Here is a 22682-nt window from a genome sequence, read left to right on the forward strand (position 1 = left end):
GTCAGGTAGCCTCAGCGCCTTTAGTGACCGCTAGCACGGAGAAAGATAGCTCTGATGCTAGCCTCGTTGAAAGTAGCAGTAGCTCCCATACCAGCAGCCAGGCAGAAGGCTCAGGCTCTGATACTGGCACCAAGAAAGTATGATTATAACTCTGAAGCTAACAACAAGAGCTAGCTTTATCTACGTACCCAGCCCAAGACCGATAGCTTCAGCCCCAACGCTGTATCTCTGCAGATATCAGCAAGAAAGGCGCCTGGTTTTCTGAGGCTAGCAGCAAGAAAGGTCGTCGACTCCAATGCCATCAGAAGTGTGTCTCTAGATAACGCTAGCTTATCGTCTTCATTCTGGAGCCGCTTGAATGGGGGTTGAATAAACCGGGCCGACGTTCTCTTGCAGCGAGGGACACCATGAGGCAGCTCTACCAGCAGGCCAGGTGCTGCCGCGGCGCCTGTCTGAGGGAGTGCTCCGGCGGCGGCTACACCCAGGTCGGGCAGTGCGACTCAGACCTGCCCGTCATCGCCGCCACTGGGGGCGAACCCATGGCAACCATGGTGGAGCCAGGACCCCAGAACACCATGGTGGGGGCAGGACCCCAGAACACCATCGTGGGGGCTGGACCCCAGAACACCGTCGTGGGGGCAGGACCCCAGAACACCGTCGTGGGGGCTGGACCCCAGAACACCATCGTGGAGCGCCGACCTGAGAACAGCAGTGTGGGAGTGCAGACGAGCCCCCAGAGTTCACTAAGGAGGTCGGTACCGAGGTGGAAGCACAGGCTAGAGCTCCAGCTGCTAGAGTTACACGTTGAGCTGCAAGGTTAGAGCTCCAGCTGCTAGCCTACAGGTTTATCTGCTAGCCTACAGGTTTATCTGCTACCTACAGGTTTATCTGCTAGCCTACAGGTTTATCTGCTAGCCTCCAGGTTTATCTGCTAGCCTTCAGGTTTGGCTGCTGGAGATACACGTTGAGCTGGTAGGCTAAAGGTTTAGCTGGTAGGCTACAGGTTTATCTGCTAGCCTACAGGTTTAGCTGCTAGGCTACAGGTTTATCTGCTAGGCTTCAGGTTTAGATGCTAGGCTACAAGATGAGCTGCTAGGCTACAGGTTTAGCTGCTAGGCTATAGGTTTAGCTGCTAGGCTACAGGTTTAGCTGCTAGGCTACACGATGAGCTGCTCGTCTACAGGTTTAGCTTGACCCTCTGTACACTGGTGTGTGAGTGTGTCTGTAACACTCTACACTGGTGTGTGTGCTGTGTGTCTGTACTTCTTGCTGAGTGTTGTTGTTCTTCTCTTTCAGAAGAGGGAGCCCTCTGTCTCCCGTTGGCCGACAAGGTAAGAGGGTTGTTCAATGGTAGCTTGTTCTTCACCCTCTCTCTCTCTCTCTCTCTCTCTCTCTCTCTCTCTCTCTCTCTCTCTCTCTCTCTGCGTCTCTCACCCTCTTTCTTCTCTCCAGATTGGATCGATCGTCTCCGGGTCCTGTCTGGAGTACGGGTCTCCTTCCTCGAGGACAGTCTGGAGGAGGTCTGTAGACCTACTCTCCTAACTCAGTAGGACTGCTGGATCAGTTCTGCTGTAACTCAGTAGGACTGCTGGACCAGAGGTTCTGCTGTAACTCAGTAGGACTGCTGGACCAGAGGTTCTGCTGTAACTCAGTAGGACTGCTGGACCAGAGGTTCTGCTGTAACTCAATAGGACTGCTGGACCAGAGGTTCTGCTGTAACTCAGTAGGACTGCTGAACCAGAGGTTCTGCTGTAACTCAGTAGGACTGCTGGATCAGTTCTGCTGTAACTCAGTAGGGCTGCTGGACCAGAGGTTCTGCTGTAACTCAGTAGGGCTGCTGGACCAGAGGTTCTGCTGTAACTCAGTAGGACTGCTGGACCAGAGGTTCTGCTGTAACTCAGTAGGACTGCTGGACCAGAGGTTCTGCTGTAACTCAGTAGGGCTGCTGGACCAGAGGTTCTGCTGTAACTCAGTAGGGCTGCTGGACCAGAGGTTCTGCTGTAACTCAGTAGGACTGCTGGACCAGAGGTTCTGCTGTAACCCAGTAGGACTCCTGGATCAGTTCTGCTGTAACTCAGTAGGACTGCTGGACCAGAGGTTCTGCTGTAACTCAGTAGGACTGCTGGATCAGTTCTGCTGTAACTCAGTAGGGCTGCTGGACCAGAGGTTCTGCTGTAACTCAGTAGGGCTGCTGGACCAGAGGTTCTGCTGTAACTCAGTAGGACTGCTGGACAGAGGTTCTGCTGTAACTCAGTAGGACTGCTGGATCAGTTCTGCTGTAACTCAGTAGGACTGCTGGATCAGTTCTGCTGTAACTCAGTAGGACTGCTGGACCAGAGGTTCTGCTGTAACTCAGTAGGACTGCTGGACCAGAGGTTCTGCTGTAACTCAGTAGGACTGCTGGATCAGTTCTGCTGTAACTCAGTAGGACTGCTGGATCAGTTCTGCTGTAACTCAGTAGGGCTGCTGGACCAGAGGTTCTGCTGTAACTCAGTAGGGCTGCTGGACCAGAGGTTCTGCTGTAACTCAGTAGGACTGCTGGACCAGAGGTTCTGCTGTAACTCAGTAGGACTGCTGGACCAGAGGTTCTGCTGTAACTCAGTAGGGCTGCTGGACCGGAGGTTCTGCTGTAACTCAGTAGGACTGCTGGATCAGTTCTGCTGTAACTCAGTAGGACTGCTGGACCAGAGGTTCTGCTGTAACCCAGTAGGACTGCTGGACCAGAGGTTCTGCTGTAACTCAGTAGGGCTGCTGGACCAGAGGTTCTGCTGTAACTCAGTAGGGACTGCTGGACCAGAGGTTCTGCTGTAACTCAGTAGGACTGCTGGACCAGAGGTTCTGCTGTAACTCAGTAGGACTGCTGGACCAGAGGTTCTGCTGTAACCAGTAGGGCTTGCTGGACCAGAGGTTCTGCTGTAACTCAGTAGGACTGCTGGACCAGAGGTTCTGCTGTAACTCGTAGGACTGCTGGACCAGAGGTTCTGCTGTAACTCAGTAGACTGCTGGACAGAGGTTCTGCTGGTAACTCAGTAGGGCTGCTCTGACCAGAGGTTCTGCTGTAAATCAGTAAGGACTGCTGGATCAGTTCTGCTGTAACTCAGTAGGACTGCTGAACCAGAGGTTCTGCTGTAACTCAGTAGGACTGCTGGACCAGAGGTTCTGCTGTAACTCAGTAGGACTGCTGGACCAGAGGTTCTGCTGTAACTCAGTAGGACTGCTGGATCAGTTCTGCTGTAACTCAGTAGGACTGCTGGACCAGAGGTTCTGCTGTAACTCAGTATGACTGCTGGACCAGAGGTTCTGCTGTAACTCAGTAGGACTGCTGGATCAGTTCTGCTGTAACTCAGTAGGACTGCTGGACCAGAGGTTCTGCTGTAACTCAGTAGGACTGCTGGATCAGTTCTGCTGTAACTCAGTAGGGCTGCTGGACCAGAGGTTCTTTAGTAACACAGTAGGACATCATAGGAATATTCCCAACACATCATCTGAGATCCCAATCCACTCCCAGTGATGTCGCCGGTGGTTGGACCAGATGGCTGTATGTGGGGCCCTAGGTTAGTGTGGAAGAGGCTGATAATCAGACGATGTTCTCTTCTCCTCTGAAGCACGAGACCCAGTTCTGGAACGATCTGACGGAGAGGTACCTGAAACCATTCCCAGATGACGAGGACAAGAAGAGGGAGACCATCAAGAGTCTGAGAGAGCTGAGGAACATGGTGAGGGCCCTGTGTGTGTGTGTGTGTGTGTGTGTGTGGGTGTGTGTGTGTGTGTGTGTGTGTGTGTGTGTGTGTGTGTGTGTGTGTGTGTGTGTGTGTGACAGCATGATGATGTGTGTCTGTGTGTGTTGTGTGATTATGTGTGTGTGTGGGTTGGTGATGATGTGTGTTGATGATGATGAGGATGTCTATGCGTTTAGTGACTGATGACGATGATGATGTGTTTGTGTGCGTGTGGCTATGTGATGATTTGTGTTGATGATGCTGCTGATGATGTGTGTGTATTGATGGGTGTGTGTGGTGTGTGACACGATGATGATGATGATGATGGTGTGTGTGTGTGTGTGTGTGTGTGTGCGCCCAGGCCACCTTCATCTACTTCTTCGCCAACCTGCTGTGGCTGGTGGCGACCTTCACCCTGCAGCTGCTGAAGGGCGCGCTCAGCATCCGCATCCCCAAGTACGACAACAGCCTGACCTTCACCGGAGACTACATCCTGGTGGAGCCCGTCACCTTCATGTTCCTCTTCACCTTCGTCCTGCTCGTCGTGCTGCAGTTCCTCACCATGCTGTTCCACCGGTGAGACCTCCCCCCCCCCACTCTGTCTCACCCCCCCACTCTGTCTCACCCTCTCACTCTGTCTCACCCTTCACTCTGTCTCACCCTCTCACTCTGTCTCACCCTCTCACTCTGTCTCACCCTTCACTCCGTCTCACCCCTCAATCTCTCTAATCCTCGACCCTCACTCTCTCTAGTCCTAGTCCTCACTCCTCACTCTCTCTAATCCTAGTCCTCACTCCTCACTCTCTCTAATCCTAGTCCTCACTCCTCACTCTCTCTAATCCTAGTCCTCACTCTCTCTAGTCCTAGTCCTCACTCTCTCTAATCCTAGTCCTCACTCTCTCTAGTCCTAGTCCTCACTCTCTCTAGTCCTAGTCCTCACTCCTCACTCTCTCTAATCCTAGTCCTCACTCTCTCTAGTCCTAGTCCTCACTCTCTCTAGTCCTAGTCCTCACTCTCTCTAGTCCTAGTCTTCACTCTCTCTAGTCCTCACTCCTCACTCTCTCTAATCCTAGTCCTCACCCCTCACACTCTCTAGTCCTAGTCCTCACTCTCTCTAATCCTAGTCCTCACTCTCTCTAGTCCTAGTCCTCACTCTCTCTAGTCCTCACTCCTCACTCTCTCTAATCCTAGTCCTCACCCCTCACACTCTCTAGTCCTAGTCCTCACTCTCTCTAGTCCTCACTCCTCACTCTCTCTAATCCTAGTCCTCACCCCTCACACTCTCTAGTCCTAGTCCTCACTCTCTCTAATCCTAGTCCTCACTCTCTCTAGTCCTAGTCCTCACTCTCTCTAGTCCTCACTCCTCACTCTCTCTAATCCTAGTCCTCACTCTCTCTAATCCTAGTCCTCACTCTCTCTAATCCTAGTCCTCACCCCTCACACTCTCTAGTCCTAGTCCTCACTCTCTCTAGTCCTCACTCCTCACTCTCTCTAGTCCTAGTCCTCACTCTCTCTAATCCTAGTCCTCACTCTCTCTAGTCCTAGTCCTCACTCTCTCTAGTCCTCACTCCTCACTCTCTCTAATCCTAGTCCTCACTCTCTCTAATCCTAGTCCTCACTCCTCACTCTCTCTAATCCTAGTCCTCACTCGCTCTAATCCTAGTCCTCACTCGCTCTAATCCTCACCCCTCACACTCTCCCTAACCGTAACCTAGAGATCCTGTGTGTTGCGTTGGATTGTTGGGGTTGATGACCTTTGACCTTTGCGATGCGTGTGCGTGTGTGTGTGTGTGTGTGTGTGTGTGTGTGTGTCCAGGACCTACACCCTGATTCACTTCATCGGCTACGTCAACACAGAGATGAAGAAAGGCCATATACAGGTAGGCCGAGCCCTGTTTCAAACCGCCCGTCCAGCACACTGGCAGTAGCCGCTGTTGCTATGGTGACTGCGGTCCTATTGGCTGACTGGTTTGTGCTTGTTGACGCAGAGCTCCGACAGATGGAGTCCGGAGGCCTTGGTCAACGAGGACGAGCTGTACAGCGTCAGCCAGGCCGGGGGTACCATGGTGTGAGGACCCCCGGTTCCAGAAGACCCCCCCCCCCCCCCCCCCCCCCCCCCCCCCCCCGGTTCCAATCCTGTGAACTCTGAATCACGCACACATGTACTTTATCAAGCCCCCCCCTCACTTATTTAAAATTATTATTATGAATTATGATCATATTGCTTTGCTGAAATCTTTCTGTAGCCTCTAACATGTCCACCGAGTGAAGGTCAGAGTCGAGGGAAACCATTACAGGTTCCTCATGAGGTCATGATGACACGCACTCACAAACGCACGCATTCAGATACACAAAAGAGCCATTCGCAGAACACAACACACTCAGGCCACCGTAGGGGTGGTGTGGTAGAAAGAGTGTCTTTAAATTGTGTACTTACATTCTCTGATCTATCGGTCTGATTTATTTTCTCGCACTGTGCGATCGCCTCGCCTCAACGACAAGACACAGCTCAACAAACAAGCCCATCATCGAAGTCCCTTGTTCGGTATTGCACTTTTTACCCCTGGGTCCCCCCCCCCCCCCCCCCGCAGGGCCGCTGTGATGTGATTGGCTCCCAAGGACGACGGGACCCCAGACCGACGTTGTGAATGTGACCTTTGACCTCAGCAGACCCTATATTCTGTTGAGAGCCGCCGAATGTATTAGTTATTTATCTTTATTTATCTTTATTTAAAGGAGCCTTTAAATTCTAAGGGAAAAATGTAAAACAATGTATTTTATGTTTAGGTTTTATTTAACTTATGTAAATGTGACATTAAACATTGACACTATATGACTGTGTTCTTCTTGTGTGTGTGTGTGTGTGTGTGTGTGTGTGTGTGTGTGTGTGTGTGTGTGTGTGTGTGTGTGTGTGTGTGTGTGTGTGTGTGTGTGTGTGTGTGTGTGTGTGTGTGTGTGGGAGGTCCCTGAACCCGATGGGCGGGGGGGGGGGGGGGTGGATCCGGCGCTGCGTTTTAATATCCATCCGTCTCGGAGGTCCGAGGACGTTGCCTAGCGACACGCACAAACACGCCCCTTTTCCTCGGACGGCGAACTCGCCATCTCGGTTGAACTCAGTGTTGACCGAGCAAAATTCCGAGACAGAATTCAAGATGGCTGCGTCCATGACTTGAAGCATGAACTGTTTTCATTGTGCTTGGACCACTTTGGTGGTTTAAATGGTAATTTCAATCACTCGTATTACTGCAATACCTTACTGCGTCCGTATCTCTGCCTATGGCCTATAGCCTACCTATTTTGGAGTGCCTGGTACTCTGCCAATACTACCGCGACAACAGCTTTTCGGGTGGCGTCCATGTTTTCCTCCAACGACCGAGCGAAATAATAAAACGTGTGGGCGTGGCGTCAGATCCGAGATCCGAGTCGGTTCGCAGAGAATACTCAAACGCAGCATTAGTACGGGGGTTGGAGGTATTGGAACAAAACAAATACACTGCCTACTGTGCCGATGGACGATGTCATCGTCCGTCCCGTCGCGTTGACCGACTGGCATCACGATGAAGGACCGCCATCGTAATGCCACGCCCCCCCCCCCCCCCCCCTGTCAGACACAAACTAATCCTAGTCTCCTCTATGGTTAACCTACATAGTTTGCAGGGATTGCTCTGTAAATGAAATAGAGAGTATAACCAGGCGCGGCCCTCCCTACAGGCGGGTCAGGCGGCCGCCTAGAGCGCCATCTAGAGGGGGGGCGCAAAATCTAAAAAAAAAAAAAAAACACTTTTTGACACGTCTCTCCGTTAAGAACACGCGCGCGCGCCCCGTCCCCCGTCCCCCCCCCCCCCCCCGTCCCGTCAACAATCGCTTCACCCCCCCCCCCCCCCCCCCCCCCCCCCCCCCCCCCCGTCAACAATCGCTACACCCCCCCCCCCCCCGTCCCGTCAACTAAGGTTGCTTACAGCTCCACTGCCCTTCCTCCTCTTGGAAAATCAGACCACAACCTCATCCACCTGCAGCCCCTGTATAAGCCCCAAGTCCAGCGGCTACCTGTGACCACCAGGACGGCGAGGAGATGGTCACAGGAGACCGACGAAGCTTTGCAGGGCTGCTTTGAACTAACAGAATGGGAGTTGCTCTGTGATTCACATGGAGAGGACCTTGATGATCTCACGGACTGCATAACCGGGTACATCAACTTCTGTGTGGACAGTGTTGTTCCCACAGTGACTGTACGCTGTTTCCCCAATAACAAGCCGTGGGTCACCAGAGACATCAAGGTCCTGCTGAATGAGAAGAAGAGGGCCTACAGAGATAGGGACAGGGAGCAGATGAGGCGGGTACAGAGGAAGCTTAAGGAGAGGATCCAACAGGGTAAGGACAGCTACAGGAGGAAGCTGGAGCGCAAACTCCAGCAGAACAACCTGAAGGACGTGTGGAGCGGCATGAGGAGCATCACTGGCTACAAACCATCGGGCAGCCAAACAATAGGAGGTGGTACTGAACGAGCCAACGAGTTGAACCTGTTTTTCAATAGGTTTGATGAGAGGGCTCCGGACTACCCCTCCCCCAGCTCCTCTACAACCATCCACCTCCAAACCTCCAGCCCTGCTGCCCCCCTCCATTCCTTCCTGACTACACCCTACCTGTTCTCTCCCCCCCCCCCCACCATCACCTCCCCCCACCCCCTTCAACACACACGGCAGACAGACCTGAGGAAGGAGCTTGTGCAGACTCCGCCCAGGCAAGGCGGCAGGACCCGACGGCGTCAGCCCAAGGGTCCTCAAAACATGTGCAACCCAGCTGAGCGGAGTTCTGCAGCACATCTTCAACCTGAGCCTGAGTCTGGAGAGGGTCCCTGTACTGTGGAAGTCATCCTGCCTGGTACCTGTACCGAAGAAGGCGCGTCCCAGCATCCTCAACGACTACAGACCGGTGGCACTGACGTCTCACCTGATGAAGTCCCTGGAGAGGCTGGTCCTGTCACTGCTTCGGCCCTTGGCCAGCTCATCATTGGACCCTCTTCAGTTTGCTTACCAGCCGAGACTAGGTGTGGAGGACGCCATCATCTTCCTGCTCCACCGTGCCTGCGCCCACCTGGACAGTCCGGGAAGCACTGTGAGAATCCTGTTCTTGGACTTCTCCAGTGCGTTCAACACCGTCCGGCCTGCTCTGCTGGGGAGCAAGCTGACGGTGATGCAGGTGGACCCTCCCCTGGTCTCCTGGATTACGGACTATTTGACAGGTCGACCGCAGTATGTCAGACTGCAGGACGGTGTGTCTGATACTGTGGTCCGCAGCACTGGGGGCTCCTCAGGGAACTGTTCTCGCCCCCTTTCTGTTCTCCCTGCACACCTCAGACTTTCAGTTCCTCTCTGAGTCCTGCCACCTGCAGAAGTTTGCGGACGACTCTGCAATTGTTGGCTGTGTTAGTGAGGGGAAGGAGGAGGAGTACAGGAGCGTTGTGGACTCCTTCATCGAGTGGTGTGCAACTAACCATCTGCTTATCAACCCCACCAAGACTAAGGAGCTGGTGGTGGATTTCCGCAGGAGGAAATCTGCCCCTACACCCATCTCCCTCAACGGTGTGACTGTGGATGTTGTCCAGGATTACAAATACCTTGGAGTATACCTGGATAACAAACTGGACTGGGCCAAGAACACAGAGGCTGTTTACGAGAAGGGCCAGAGACGACTATTTCTTGAGGATGCTCCTGTCATTCAAAGTATGTAACAGCATGCTGAGGATGTTCTACCAGTCGATGATAGCCAGTGCCATCTTTTTTGCAGTTGTGTGCTGGGGCAGCAGTATGAGGGCAGCAGATGCCAGGAAGATCAGTAGGATCATCAGGAAGGCTGGCTCCATCCTGGGGGTCCAGCTGGACTCTTTGGTGGTGGTGTCTGAGAGGAGGATGCTGTGTATACTGCACAATATCCTGGGCAACAATGCTCACCCTCTCCACCAGGTGCTGACCTCGAGCAGAAGCACCTTCAGCAACAGACTCATCCTCCCCCGGTGTAACACAGAACGCCAGAGGAAGTCTTTTCTTCATGTGGCCATCAGACTGTTTAATGGATCTACCTCCGGCTGCAGAAGGGCCCGTGGAGACACTATGCCCTGAGACCAATGTCTCTTTATTTATTTATTTTTACCAAATTTATTTATTTATCTATTTATTTATTTTTACCCATTTTTCAATTTTCACTTCACTTTAGTTAATTTATGCTGCCAACAATTGCTGCTATAATATTTATCACTTTACCACTTTTACCACTAATACCACTTTTATCCAATCGCTCCTTTTCACTTATTTAGTTTGTACTTATTTTATTTCCATCAATTTTTTCTATTTGATCTATTTTGACTCTAACCCTGTGTTACTTTCCCACCTTTGTATTGTAACTGTTGCACAGTAATTTCCCTCGGGATAAATAAAGCATCTTGAATCTTGAATCTTGAATCTTTGCCTGAGACGTGAGAGTGGTGCAAGTCTGAAGAGACGAGAGCCATTTCAGGACAAGAGGAAGAGGAGTTGCACCACCAGACAGAAAGAAGAAACACAACCAGACGTTTAACCCCGGCGACAACGCTGTCAGCAGTACTGGCAGCCGTTTCACAAGTAAGGTACTGTTTATTTACATTATCATTACTGCATCAGTATAATATGGAACTGTTCTAACTTCACTGTCGATGTGCAACCACGTTTTACGTGGTTTACTTCCTCGCCATCGCCTATCATCAGGGGTCACTCATTTCATGGATTCAACCATCTGTTGCACGAAATGGACATACTTTATTTTGGCGGTTTGATTCCGCTCTTTCTGCTGTAGGATCTAAAGCCTGTCAGACGTCAGATCGAGGGAACAAGCAGTACAACCACATGACCCCGGGGAGCCCTGTACAATCCCCCATGGGCTTCATCAGATATCGCAACCCGTTGTAAAATGGTAAATAGCATTTATATTACGCTTTCATCCAAAGCACTTTACAATATTGGCCCACATTCACCCGTTCGTGCACACATTCACACACCGACGGCGGAGTCTTCCACGCAGGGCGACAGCCAGCTGGTCTGGAGAGGGTGAGGTGCCTTCCTCAGGGACACTTCGACACTCAGCCATTTCTCTCGCTCTACCTCCGGCAGTAGCTCAGGAGGTAGAGCGGGTTGGCTGGTAACCTGAAGGTCGTTGGTTCGATCCCCGGCTCCTCCTAGCTGAGTGTCGAGGTGTCCCTGAGCGAGACGCCTCACCCTGACTGTTAGCTCCCGACGAGCTGGCTGTCGCCTTGCATGGTTGACTCCGCCGTGAATGTGTGAGGCAATGGTGGATGTAAGGCCATGTTGTAAAACATTTTGGGTGGCCAATGGCTAGAAAAAGTGCTATGTAAATGCAGTCCATTTACATTTTATAGGGATAAACATTAACACATTTCTTCTACTGGGGATTGATAAAGTTGTATCTATTGAAGAGAAAGAAAACCTTGTTGCCATGTCCTACTGAATGCCAGAGGTAGATTTTAAGCAATGGACAGAATGCCACATAAATATATAATTATGTTATCTGGAAGCCGTTTGTGGACAGGAAGTCATGTGGCTTCTGAGGTTATCAGAGCAACACTGACACTCAATTGGCCGGCGATCCGCCAATGAGACATCAGAATCAAAAGTATGATGTAATCTGGTAAAAATTTAGGGAAATAGATCTAGATAAAGTGATAAATACCTTGTTGAAGAGCGGCCCAAACCACAGAGAGAGAGAGACAGAGAGAGAGAGAGAAAGAGAGAGAGAGAGAGACAGACAGACAGACAGACAGACAGATATAGACAGACAGAGAGAGAGAAAGAGAGAGAGATAAAGAGAGAGACAGAGAGAGAAACAGAGAGAGACATATAGAGACATAGAGAGAGAGAGAGAGAGAGAGAGAGAGAGAGGAAGTTATCCAGAATTGGGGTCAGTCCGTGGTCTGACCGCCTGCAGAAGGAGAAGGATCAGACGTGTGACAGTTCCACCGTGTGACTCTGGCTCCAGGTACTCTGAGGGACAGACGTGTGGCTCCTGAGGACGGACGGACTCACAGCAGAAGGTAGGTCCTGGCCTCCTCATGGTCCACGAGGGACGGGGAGCCAGTGTGTTTACCTACGTTGTTTATTTAGGAATGTGGTTGTTTGTTTACCCATGTTGTTATATACCAATGGTTGTTGTTTGTTTACCCATGTTGTTGTTTGCCCATGTTATTTGTTTACTCATGTGGTTGTTTACCCATGTTGTTTACCCATGCTGTTGTTTACACCTGTTTGTTTATTCATGTTATTGTTTGTTTACCCATGTTGTTGTTTACACCTGTTGTTCTTCTATGTTCCGCTCTATAACCTGTTCTATTAACATGATGTCTCTTCTATGTTCTGTAACCTGTTCTATTAACATGATGTCTCTTCTATGTTCTGTAACCTGTTCTATTAACATGATGTCTCTTCTATGTTCCGCTCTAAAACCTGTTCTATTAACATGATGTCTCTTCTATGTTCTATAACCTGTTCTATTAACATGATATCTCTTCTATGTTCTATAACCTGTTCTATTAACATGAGGTATATTCTATGTTCTATAACCTGTTCTATTAACATGATGTCTCTTCTATGTTCTATAACCAGTTATATTAACATGAGGTATATTCTATGTTCTATAACCTGTTCTATTAACATGATGTCTCTTCTATGTTCTATAACCTGTTCTATTAACATGAGGTATATTCTATGTTCTATAACCTGTTCTATTAACATGAGGTATATTCTATGTTCTATAACCTGTTCTATTAACATGATGTCTCTTCTATGTTCTATAACCTGTTCTATTAACATGAGGTATATTCTATGTTCTATAACCTGTTCTATTAACATGATGTCTCTTATATGTTCTGTAACCTGTTCTATTAACATGATGTCTCTTCTATGTTCTGTAACCTGTTCTATTAACATGATGTCTCTTCTATGTTCTGTAACCTGTCCTATTAACATGATGTCTCTTCTATGTTCTGTAACCTGTTCTATTAACATGATGTCTCTTCTATGTTCTGTAACCTGTTCTATTAACATGATGTCTCTTCTATGCTCTTGTCATCAAGTTCCTCTGAAATACCTTAGAGGACTTATTCATCCTGTTTCCAGTAGCACATGTACACACAAGTGGTCATACACACACACACAACCAACCACACACACACACGACACGACCACACACGACCACACACGACAGCACACAAAGATATGTACGCATTCAATCTCACACACCCACAATCACAAACATTCAGTCAGTCTCCCAGCCTCTAGCTCTCTCCCTTTTTTATCTCTCTTCTGCAGGCGGTCAGCCCATGGACTGACCCCGAATACTGGATTAACTTCCTCTGTCTGTCTGTCTGTCTGTCTGTCTGTCTGTCTGTCTGTCTGTCTGTCTGTCTGTCTGTCTGTCTGTCTGTCTGTCTGTCTGTCTGTCTGTCTGTGTGTGTGTGTGTGTCTCTCTCTCTCTCTCTCTCTCTCTCTCTCTCTCTCTCTCTCTCTCTCTCTCTCTCTCTCTCTCTCTCTCTCTCTCTATTAGTTGGGGTGATTGGACTCTATTCTGACATTTTGACTCAAGTATCACATGACATGACATTATTTTTATATTTTCCATGTCTAAATTCGTATTTTTCGTCTGTCTTTTATTTTGAAGCCAAGAAAGCGATAGCTGACCCACTGGTCAACGACCCCAGAGACTTTGTGTGTAACGCTCAATCATTTGAAGTTTCTTAAATGTACCCTCATTTATCATGGCGTCTACATTTTTAGGACCTTTATCTTGTTATATTTTCAGTGGACATGTTTTTTGACTTATTCAGTTTTTAAATCGATTCTCTTTAAATCTACCGTTGACATTTCTGCTCACACCGGAATGTACAGTCCTGGATTCAAGAAGTCATGTTTTATCTTACATTCTACTTTCTACCTCTTCACATGTGCTCCCCCTTTATCTTCCTTCTTTCCCGCTCTCCCGCTCTCTCTCTCTCTCCCCCTCTCTCTTTCTCCTCTCTCTCTCTCTTTCCCCCACCCCTTCTTTCTCTCTCTCTCCCTTTCCTCTCTCTCTGTCTCTGTCTCTCTCCCTCCCCCCCTTTTCTCTGTCTCTCTCCCTCCCCCTTTCTCTCCCTTTCCTCTCTCTCTCTCTCTCTTTCTCCCCCCGCCCTCTCTCTCTCCCCCCCTTCTCTCCCTTTCCTCTCCCTCTGTCTCTGTCTCCCTCTCTCTCTCCCCTCTCTCTCTCTCCCAGCCCTCTCTCTCTCCCATGTCTCTGAACGTGTCCTCCCCCCCCCTGGTGGTGAGGGGCGGTATGGACGTGGACTCGGTCCTGGACTGGGTGACCGTGGTCTTCTACCTGCTGACCGTGGGTCTGGGCCTGACTGGGAACGCCCTGGTCATCTGGGTGGCCGGCTTCAAGCTCAAGGTCTGCATCCTGTCCTCACCTTACCTTACCTTACCTTACCTTATCGTACCTTACCTTACCTTACTGTACCTTACCTAATCGTACCTCACCTTACCTTATCTTACCTTACCTTACCTCACCTTACCGTACCGTACCGTACCGTACCTTACCTTACCTTACCGTACCTTACCGTACCTTACCGTACCGTACCTTACCTAATCGTACCTCACCTTACCTTACCGTACCGTACCGTACCTTACCGTACCGTACCGTACCGTACCGTACCGTACCTTACCTTACCTTACCTTACCGTACCGTACCTAATCGTACCTTACCTTACCGTACCGTACCGTACCGTACCGTACCGTACCGTACCGTACCTTACCTTACCTGATCGTAGCTTACCTTACCGTACCGTACCTTACCTTACCTTATCGTACCTCACCTTACCTTACCGTACCTTACCTTACCTTACCTTACCTTACCTTACCTGATCGTACCTTACCTTATCTTACCGCAGCTTATCTTACCTTACCGTAGTTCCGGGGTGAACTGCAGCATGGAGGAGAAAGTGATTGTTGCCGTTTGCGACTCCCGGAGCTCTTCATATAATAGTATATAATATAATCTAATGTGCGCCTCCGGATGGCCGTAGCGCGGGGAGCTCTCGTAGGGATTGGGCTTCTCGGGTTTGTTTACCGGCTTATGAATAGACTGCGTCAGGTTCTCCGACGTCTCTCCCTCTTCCACAAAAGGTAAAGACATGCAATGGTAGTTATCTCGGCCGGAATTTGGCAGCAATGGTGGAAAAAGTAACAGACCGGGGAACATAGAACTAGGGATCGACCGATATTATCGGCCGATATTCGCGTTTTTTACGTGTATCGGTATCGGCCGATACGCGGCTGATTTTCGCCGATTTTTTTTTATTTTTTATTTTTTTTACTTGTTCTACCTCACCTGTTTTTAATATTTGTTAAATATTGTTCATCTACTTGTTCTTACTTGTTCTACCTCACCTGTTTTTACTATTTGTTAAATATTGTTCATCGACTTGTTCTTACTTGTTCTACTTCACCTGTTTTTACTATTTGTTAAATATTGTTTTTTATATTGAAGTTCAATAAATGTTTCTTTAAAAAAAAAAAAAAAAAAAAACGCTCAAGAAAGTCGGTATCGGCGTATCGGCGTATCGGCTAAGGCTGATGAAAAAATATCGGTATCGGTATCGGCCCTAAAAAAACGGTATCGGTCGATCCCTACATAGAACCCTTTTTTTTTTAAAAAGGGTCCTATGTTCCCCGGTTACATACATATCGGGGGAACATAGGACCCTTTTTGGGAAAAGCGGGGAACATAGGACCCTTTTTTTAAAAAAGGGTCCTATGTTTCCCAGTCTCATACAAAGAGGGGAACATCGGACCCGGGGAACATAGACACGCTCCCACCCTGGCTCAGCGAGTGTTGATTGTTCGTTGTTGTTGTTGTTTGTGCTCACCACGCTAACCTTGGCTCCTCGCGATTGATTGTTTGTTGTTGTTGTTTATGCTCACCATGCTAACCTTCGCTCCGCGCGATTGATTGTTCGTTGTTGTTGTTTATGCTCACCATGCTAACCTTCGCTCCTCGCGATTGATTGTTCGTTGTTGTTTTTTATGTTCACCATGCTAACCTTCGCTCCGTGCGATTGATTGATCGTTGTTGTTGTTTATGCTCACCATGCTAACCCTGGCTCTGCGGGCCGCCCCCCAGCCGAACGTGACCAACGTGTGGCTGGTGAACCTGGCGGCGGCTGACCTGGTCTTCTGTCTGTCCCGGGTTCTGTCGCTGCTCAAGAAGCTCTACTTCGCCGGCTGGCCCTTCGGCGTCTTCCTCTGCAAGTTCAACGGCTTCTTCAAGTACGCCAACATGTTCTGCTCCGTCTTCCTGCTGGCCGCCATCAGCCTGGACCGCGTCCTGTGCGTGTGGCGCCCCGTCTTCACGCGCCGGCACCGCACATTGCGCGCTGCCCGGGTCGTTGCAGCGCTGGTGTGGGCGGCGGCCGTGGCCTTCAGCGCCCCCTACTTCGCGTACCGCCAGGTGTACCTGGACAAGCGCAACGAGACCAAGTGCTCGCTGGAGGTGAAGGAGGCGTCCGCCGGCGACAACACGGCCAAGCTGGTGCTGTACTCCATCCGCTTCCTGTGTGGCTTCCTATTGCCTTTTATGGTCATCCTGGCGTGCTACGTCCTGACCGGCGTAGGCATCCGACGCACGCGCCTTCCGGGGAAGTCCCGCACGCTGCGGATCCTGGCCTCGCTGGTGGTGGCCTTCTTCCTCTGCTGGGCGCCCTACCACTGCCTCCTGCTGGCCAAGATGGTGAATGGCAAGTCGGTGGCGCTGGACATTAGCCTGACGCTGGCCAAGGGCCTGGCCTACCTCAACAGCTGCGTCAACCCGCTGCTGTACTTCTGCATGGGCCTGGAGGTGCGGGGCTGCGTGCGGCAGGGCCTGGCGGCGGCGTGCGCACGGGGACTGGCGGGCGACAATGGCGACGGGCCTAGCAGCCGGTCCTTGGAGCGCACCGTGGACGACAGCGGCGGCTCCGGCACCGTGAGGCTGAACGCCGCCGCCGCCGCCGCCCAGAGCAAGCGCCTCCCCCAGGGGGCGGGACCAGAGTCTGACAGGGGGCAGGGGCGGGGTCTGACAGGGGGCGGGGTCTGACAGCTCGTGTCCAGAGCTTAACTTCGGAAACCCAGTGACAAAAAATGTCCGGAACACATCTTTAAGCAAGAACAGTGCCAATGTGCCAACGCGCAGTATTCTGTAGCTATAGCAACAGGTTCATATCGCTGTGTACTGCTTCCTTAATAATTCTTTATCCACTCCGTGTACTTATTGTGTTTGCAGTGGCTGTGTTGCCATGGTAATGTCAGGTGTCTGGGGGTATTGTTGGTAGCGCTATGTTTCCATGGTGATGTCAGGTATCTGGGGGTATTGTTGGTAGGGCTGTGTTTCCATGGTAATGTCAGGTATCTGGGGGTATTGTTGGTAGGGCTATGTTTCCATAGTAATGTCAGGTATCTGGGGGTATTGTTGGTAGGGCTGTGTTTCCATAGTAATGTCAGGTATCTGGGGGTATTGTTGGTAGGGCTGTGTTTCCATGGTAATGTCAGGTATCTGGGGGTATTGTTGGTAGGGCTGTGTTTCCATGGTAATGTCAGGTATCTGGGGGTATTGTTGGTAGGGCTGTGTTTCCATGGTAATGTCAGGTATCTGGGGGTATTGTTGGTAGGGCTGTGTTTCCATGGTAATGTCAGGTATCTGGGGATATTGTTGGTAGGGCTGTGTTTCCATGGTGATGTCAGGTATCTGGGGGTATTGTTGGTAGGGCTGTGTTTCCATGGTAATGTCAGGTATCTGGGGGTATTGTTGGTAGGGCTGTGTTTCCATGGTAATGTCAGGTATCTAGGGGCATGATGCCATCCTGCTGCTGTTTCCCTCGATCAAAGCCCTCCTTTTGGTCTTTGTCAAAATAGTAGAACAACAACAAGTGTTGAGTTTCCGGAGTGTTCCTCGGGTTTCGGTATCACTGAGGGTTTGGTGAGGAGTATGAGGCGGGGTGGTGGATGTGCTCCTGGGGCCTCAGACCACACGCTGGCTGAGGCTCTGGTCCAGGGGGAACCATGCATGGGAAGTGACTGAGAACAGGAAGTGAAGCCTCTCTCTCTGTCTGGACCCCCCAGGGTTAAACCCCCACACATGACCTCTCTCATTACAGCGCTCCAACTGCCCCTCCAAGGGTGGGTAAGATGCAGCAGGCCTATAAGATTGTGTAACCTCTGCTAACATCAGTGTTACCACAGTCCCGCTCCAGTGACTGATTAGAATCAATTTAGTGAACTTTGTTGACGCATTAAAATCCAAACTTAAACCCATTTCTTGACTCTCATTTGCTGGCCTCAAGTGAATACAGCGACCTGTTCGTATACACATACATATACGTAAATATATTTATACATAGATAAATACAACCCAACCCATATATTTAATTGTATATATTTATCTATTTTTATATATATATATTAGTGCTGTCAAGCGATTCAAATATTTAATCGCGATTAATCGCATTAATGTCATAGTTAACTCACGATTAATCGCAATTCTTTTTTCTATGCTAAATATCCCTTGATCACAGTGCAGGCCAAGAGTTGGAACATAGAACAAAGACTCACATCACAAACTCAGACAGTCACAACATGAATACATGAAACCTGTACATAACTACGAGACCTTAGACCCACATCACAAACTCAGACAGTCACACAACATGTAAAAAACATATAAATACATGAAACATTTGCATAAATACGAGACCATAAGATATGTTTGGGTTTCTCTTGTTTTATCTTAAAAACAAAATACACATAACATTAAGAAAAGAAGGGAAGAAAATAAAAGTAATAATAGATAAAGCTAAACTCAGTTAGTGATGGGCATACATTTAAATGTACAAGAATTACAGAGTTCATTGATCGGATGTGCTGTTCAAAAAGAAATGCACTATTAAACTATGCCTTGTGCTCTGTTATGCAAGCTCCAAGTGTCACACTGCTTAAGAAACAGATTCCTTCCAACTAACTATTTACGAAAAATGCAATCAATAACTTATGTACAAATAAATGGTTACATTTCAACCAACAACAAAGTTGGAGTGGCCTACACACATAAATAATTGTAATACACCAACATTGTCATACATAGGTAGCTAAACAAGCAAATGAAAAATGAAATACCAACGCCGAAATGTTAGACTATTAACAATAATATAAAATGATACCGTAATCTGTTCTTTGTCTTTGGATCTTTTGAATAAATGGATCAATATATGGTGAATCACAATGATCGCAAGCAGAGGACCGTGAGAGTTATTGAGCTGCAGCTGAACCAGTCTATAAGATAAGATAATTATGAGCCTTTGATTGATATCCAGACATTTTTTGCGGAGACACATTCCTGTTCCCCACTTGTATTGGAGTGAAAGGAGATATCTACTTCTGGGCCCCTTGAATCGAGGGACCCGTCAACAGCCCGCTTAAACAGCTGCAATACCACGCTTGGCCGCTGAGCACTGGTGGATTGCAGAAGTATGCACTGTTCCTGGGGGCTTGAATAAAACAGACCCATGCAAGAGACTTCCTGTTTACAACAGGAAACAGGAAGTAACGAAACACATTGGCTGGAAACGGAACCGTGCAGAAGACACACACGTTGTGTCATTTGTAAACGGTAGTTCTTTGATTAAACTTCTTCTTACTCCACTGGGTTCCACCAGGCAAAGGCTGCAGTGTAGAGGTGTTGATGGACCGGTGTGTTGCAGAGGGATGATGGTAGTGACCCATGGCCTGGGGCCTGTACTACGAACCTCGATCAGAGGGGTAGCGTGATATGTTGAGCTCAAACGATCTCTTTAAGCGTCGCTGTATCACCATGGTGACTTATGCTCGCAACCAAACTTGTCGGGAGCAGGTTTTCAGCTTAATCTACCCGGAGATCGGCTACTTATATCGGCGTGCGCAGCTTTCTAGCCCCTCCTCCGATAATGGCGTCACCATTTGTGGGTGTTCCCGTGGACCTCGGCGCACTTATCGTACAGGCGTCTCTCCGGAGACAGAGGGTTTTTCGGGACAGAACCGATCCTTTGCCATTGTCTGACGATATTCTTTATCAGAGATACAGATTCTCATCAGAGGTGATCGTTATTTGATCGTCCTTGTTGGACCGTATGTGGGCAATGCTACAGAAAGAAGCCGTGCACTTACTGTTGCGCAGTGTGTCTGTGTTTCAAGTTCAAAGGTGGCCCAACGTTCAACGTACATTAACCTTGGATAGTCAAGTGCCGTGTTGCCCATATCCCTTACATACCCGTCATGTCAGTGACAAAATTAGGCCTAGGCATTTTTTATTTATATAATAATAATAATAATAAATTGTATTTATAATGCACTTTATATTCAAGAATCTCAAAGTGCTTAGCATATTATAGCTGTGAGAATTGTTAAGAAAAATCACCTCCATAGTCGCCCTGGAGTCATAGGCCGACAGTCTCCTGCAAGAATCAGGGAAACCTATTATAGGACATTGTTTCCAAAAATGTAACATTTTGAAGAATACGTGACACTTTGCTTTAATAGTTATATACCTCTGATTGGAGATTGATTGTCGGCGGCTCCTCCAAAATAAGGTTTGTACCTTAAACTAAAAATGACACAATTAATTTACACTCAATCATTTCACATTTGATTAGCAAGACAATTATTTATGTCCATTGCCAATACATGAATACATACTCATTACAAATGCCTTGGATGTCGAGGCAGTGGGGTCAGAGGTAGGGGTGGACTAGGACAAAAATTCAGCCCTGGCATTTTCTGTCCAGACCAGCCCACTACATTATCAGCACTAGGGGTGGGACGAGACGAACAGGGAGAACCCTGTATGTACTTGATTAAAACAATTTAATCAAGTACATACATCCGAATAATAGTACAGCACTGCAAATAGCAGTTGTTGCTTTTTCTTGACTTTGTTTTTCAAGTTTGTGTCTCTCGTGCTGCTGATAAGACAGATGTGAAACCCGAACAGGAAGTTAACAGACCTCCTGTGGTCACTGCATCTCCAACCCCCATATCTACATATCTACAAAACCCTTGGTAAATATCACACTTGATCCAACGCTAAATTCTCTCTTGCAGTTTTTAGTCTGTGACTGTGAAAATCTTTTGGTGTAAGCCCAGCATTAGTTAAAACCAGACTCGGACAATATTAACAAAATATCCTGACAAATAATCTAAATAGAACAACCTGGTCTCACAGGAATCCGTGAAATGACTACGGACGAATAACTCGAAATCTGTGGACACATCACGGAAACACGCCGATTTCCGTGATGTGGCCACGGAATTCGCTCCAATGCAAGTTAATGACGCTGATGTTCCGTGGCTCACACACGGATCCCCGTTTCAATGAGCGAGTCGACCACGGGGGCTTAACTCAAAACCCGGGGTGGTCTCACTGAAACACTTAAATTGTCCTTGTTGTGTCCACGTGTGACCGGTTCGTTCTGCGTTGTGTTTCTTTCTAGCAATGAATGACGTGACCCACGATGTGTCTGGACTCGGGCACTCCGACGTCCATTTATTCGATCTGAATACACACATATACAAATAGCTTCCTTAGCCCTTGTGACCTTACTCCAACTCTCTTCCCAAGGGTATCGCAACAAAGGGCTACATACAATATTACAACAGAAATGATTGAAATAAAAGGAATAAAAGACATACCTGAATACACACATATACAAATAGCTTCCTTAGCCCTTGTGCCCTTACTCCAACTCTACGAAACACCCAGGGGGGGAAGGGGAACTAGCATGACTACACGAGGGTCAGTTATATGCTAGTACATCGCAACAAAACACAAAGTTCCCCATAACACAGAAATCTATCTAATAACTATGGATAGATTATAAACCCCAGACTTCCAATTAAACAATATATAATCAAAATAACTAATATAAATAATGATAAATTATAAGATGGTCAAAGATTTGATTACAATATAAATGTACACACCTCTTCCCAAGGGTATCAGAACAAAGGGAAGAGGGCAGGGGGCGCGGGAAACTTATCGGGTACTCTGGAATGTGGGCGGGAGTATAGAAGGAGGTGGAGCCAAATCAAATAAATAAATAAAATAGAGCTTAAGGCGGCATGGAAAGCTAAACTTCAGGTAATACAGAAAAACAAAGGCAATTGTGTAATTATAATTTAAAGGATATAACACACCCTGTTACACTCGGAAGTTGCTCCAATGCAAGTAAATGACACTGTTATTCCGTGGCTCACACACGGATATCGGCGTGTTTCCGTGATGTGGCCACGGATTTCGAGTTAAGCGTCCGACCGTAGTCATTTCACGGATTCCTGTGAGACCATGTTGAAATAGAAACGTATTCCAGACAGTAGCAGCATTAGAGCTGAAACTCATTTGTTTTAACTGTGACTCATTCATTATGAAACCATAAATAGAGAATTACATTTTTTTTATCTGTAGCTGCGAGAAAAAGTCTAATACATGAATTACAGGTCTGATGCATTCTCATATTAGACATTAGACTTTTTCTCACAGATATAGATAAAAAACAAAAAAAACAATTCTCTATTTATGGTTATATTTATACTTCCTCGTCCGCAGTCAGCCAGCTACTCATCAAATTTATGACCTGCAAGAAACAGCAAACGGAACTTGTACTCAGTATCTGTACTGAGTGTATTTGTAGCCATGTAGCCTTTTTGTGACGTAGTGACAATTAGTGAACACATTTTTAGAGAATATAAAGAGACATTTATGAATTACCAATTGTCATATTATCACACATATAGTATATTTCTTCACATAAACCTTTAAACATACACATATATATGCACTGTTGCTATGGCAACAAGAGATTGCTGATGTTAGCAGCTGTTAGCTAGCTTA

The 22682-nt window shown here is 48.1% G+C and overlaps 1 protein-coding gene across 1 annotated transcript; it reads left to right on the plus strand.

The window, feature by feature from the left end:
• Positions 1 to 11522: 11522 nt before the first annotated feature.
• On the plus strand, positions 11523 to 18124 carry LOC130375626 (formyl peptide receptor 2-like). The gene is made up of 3 exons (XM_056582667.1): positions 11523 to 11799; positions 14010 to 14183; positions 15915 to 18124. Exons 2-3 carry the CDS (start codon positions 14025 to 14027, stop codon positions 16863 to 16865), a joined length of 1110 nt encoding a protein of 369 aa, XP_056438642.1. The 5' UTR covers positions 11523 to 11799; positions 14010 to 14024; the 3' UTR covers positions 16866 to 18124.
• The last annotated feature ends 4558 nt before the right edge of the window (positions 18125 to 22682 follow it).

This window comes from Gadus chalcogrammus, chromosome 22 (assembly GCF_026213295.1).
Source record: "Gadus chalcogrammus isolate NIFS_2021 chromosome 22, NIFS_Gcha_1.0, whole genome shotgun sequence".
NCBI lineage: Eukaryota > Metazoa > Chordata > Actinopteri > Gadiformes > Gadidae > Gadus > Gadus chalcogrammus.